This window comes from Varroa jacobsoni, unplaced genomic scaffold, assembly GCF_002532875.2.
Source record: "Varroa jacobsoni isolate VJ856 unplaced genomic scaffold, vjacob_1.0 scaffold_1047, whole genome shotgun sequence".
NCBI lineage: Eukaryota > Metazoa > Arthropoda > Arachnida > Mesostigmata > Varroidae > Varroa > Varroa jacobsoni.
Window position 1 is genome coordinate 680,251 of NW_019213949.1, and position 2,969 is coordinate 683,219.

At 41.6% G+C, this 2,969-nt stretch overlaps 1 protein-coding gene across 1 annotated transcript in view; it reads left to right on the plus strand.

Annotated features, from left to right (window-relative positions):
- LOC111266049 (uncharacterized) overlaps positions 1-2,796 on the plus strand; it is a 3,270-nt gene extending 474 nt beyond the window's left edge. The window contains exons 2-4 of the mRNA XM_022843182.2: positions 1,157-1,498; positions 1,930-2,239; positions 2,465-2,796. Coding sequence (XP_022698917.1) covers positions 1,157-1,498; positions 1,930-2,239; positions 2,465-2,699 — 887 coding nt within the window. The 3' untranslated portion in view covers positions 2,700-2,796. The remainder of the gene's footprint in view (positions 1-1,156; positions 1,499-1,929; positions 2,240-2,464) is intronic.
- The last annotated feature ends 173 nt before the right edge of the window (positions 2,797-2,969 follow it).

Below are 2,969 nucleotides of genomic sequence, written 5' to 3' on the forward strand. Positions count from 1 at the left end.
GACTGCCTAGCCTGAACTGAAAAGGATGTTCGGAGCATATATATGTATAGCTTAATCGATGTTTACCTTTTTTCTATTAGTTTCGATCTCTGCATGTTGATTTCTGCTGTTGATAGATCTTTGCTTAATTATCAGGTTTGAGGCAGAACAAAGTAACTTACTATAAGTTTCAGTTTACTCAAATGCACCTTTATGGTTCGAGTTTTACGTCCGGTATCGCCGTTAGGCATTTCATCAGCACGAAACTGTCTATACCCTATGAGCTCAGGCCTAGACCATCCCTAACTAAGTCAACTTGCGTTGGAAAATCAAGGATCAGCTTTGCTCCGATTTGCTTGCACCTAACGAAGCCTAGTTAGTAGAAAACGGTCAAAACAGGTTGATCATAGAAATCATAAATGGGTTTACTCGACTGTCAATCAAAAAAAGACCTTTGTTTTAGGTGTTTATTGTTGCTAGGACATCAATGCCCTGTTAGATTCGATCGGTCGTGTTAAGCTCATTCGCTAATGATTCTAGACCTTACCCGCTAAAATACATACGGGTTGTCCTTAATAAAGAAGCTACCACTGTAATGGAAATGTTCGCTACGAAACTTAGAACTTGGTAGGACAATAGTCTCAAAGGAGTGACGAAATCTATATCAACAAGCCTTTTTGAGAGATTTAATATTACCAAACCTTTTTTTGTTCTTAAGGGTTTCGCAAATAATAATTTTGTTTAGTAAAAATCCATTTTATACATAATCTAAGGAGAATCGTTCCACACTCTTTTGGAGTTGTTACCGAGAAACCCTGAAATGGGTTTGATATTGGACCTCTTCTTCTACGGTTCAATCTTTATCTGTAAAAAAAAGAACAAAACATATTTTAAAATAGCGTATACAGCAACTTATCGAGTATAACATTAAATTCGAATTCAAGACATTTTCCAATTGAATATGCATGCTGCTTTTTTTCATAGATCTGAAAACGATATGGGATTCAAGCAAGCTTTGTTTTGTTCTGCATGTGTTATAGAAGTGTTATTAATATGTACAAAGTTAGTACGTAAACGTAAGAAAAAAAGATAACCTTTTCCATATAAAAAGGCCGTCCTTGCTTTGTGTGTGTGTGTGTGTGTGTGTGTTCGCGTGTGATGTGTATGTCTGTATTAGAGCAGACAAAATTATTAACAGCCGTGTATGACGCCTACATTGCTCAGAACCTTAGCTACGACTGTTTCCGATATTCCGATCACAACAGTGTAGCTGAATGTGATTGCCTCGCGTGTCTGACCGCTCAGCCCGATTTCGTTCAACGAATGTGTCGTTTTCGAGAGATTCAAGAACAGTTGTACGAAGGCGATCTTGTAGCGACACGACGTAACTTAAATGGACCCTGGAAGGCTATCTGCGACCAGAAATGCAGTTCGCACTATCCATTCAAGTGCTGCGATCCCGCACAGCCAACAGTCTTAACGCAACATGGATGCCCTGTTTGTTTACCCACGCGTCAATGTAAGAATCGATTGTTTGTTAGGTAGCACACTGTCTCATATATAAGTTCTGCTTCCACTTGGCACCACTTGAATTTGAGCTTGACAGTTTATGCAAGTATAATTGAAATAACCTTCGAACAATGTGCTCAACAACGTGACAAGCCGTTGTCCTATAAAGCACAGTTTTTGCTGCTGCTTTGAGTACGGGCAACGTGTCGAAAGCCTTAGGCACACGCGAAACACGACTGGCATTGTTGTTTCGCGGCGCATAATCTCTCCAACAACGACCTTTCCCCTAAACAAGGGCACTAACGAAACGAGGCCGCTTTGGCCGTATCGGGGGTGGGGGGGGTCATTCTTATAGAATACTATTATACGCTGTGCCGAATTGAATAACGTTACGTTATAGTTACATTAAACTCAAAATGATCATTTTCCACTTTTTTTTAGCCGGTTCGACGGTCGGTCAACATGCTTCGTGTTTGTTAGCTGAAACGGATGCGGCTAGGAAACCATCAAATCTAAATTGGCTCGAAAGATACTCCCTCTTCGTAGCTGCCATGGATAAAGCGCGTCTAAATCGTCAATGCATTTCTTATGCTCTTGTTCGTAATGCCAACCCATGCGACTGTGAACCTTGCCTCCAGTCCGAGCCATCGACGAAGGCACTTCGCGAGAGGCTTTGTGAGTACGGGCGTCTAGTGCGAGCCACGAAAGAACTAAGTCGACCGGACTTCTGGGAGCACAACGACTATTTCTTGTGAGACCTCACACGTTTCATTTTAAACAATTATGAGATTCGTCCTCATTAGTCACAACAGTTGATTTTCGATGGTTGCGGAAAGTTTCACTCGTTACCAACTTGCTTTAATGTGTGCGATACAGCTGTTTTATATCCTTCCGTTTTAATTCCGCTCCTTTATCTTAAGATGCCTACTAAACGTAAAGTTCATAGCGTCAGTAAGTTTGATTTTCTTGCATACAGGAAATTCTGTGACTTCGATGCGTGTCCTGACATGCCCCGTAAATGCTGCACACCACACGATGGTGGTGAGAGCAAGGAGGGCCGTTACCCCGTCGACGATAGGAACTGCCCTGCTTGTCTGCCTACATCAGACCTGTACGGTTTTGGACCCCGGTGTCAACGGAAATTCCGGCGGCTGCCTGCTGCCATTCGAGACCGCATCGTGGACAACTTCCAGTTTGGCCAAACGACCTGAATCCAATAAGTCCACGGCAAATCAGTGGAAAGTCCAACAAGTCTTAAAACTTCGATCAGAATGTTTATTATGCAATAAATCTGTATTCTAACTTATAGATTGAGCTGTCTCTTTTGATCTCCAGAAGCTCTTTCCTGATTGTGTGTACGCGAAACAGCTAACTTCCTTTGTTACCGAAGCTAGCGAGTAATCCCACTGATTTGTTTTAGGCCAATAAATTCTACTTTAATTTTTATTTACAGGAACTGAGTTATATCCGATATCTTTTAT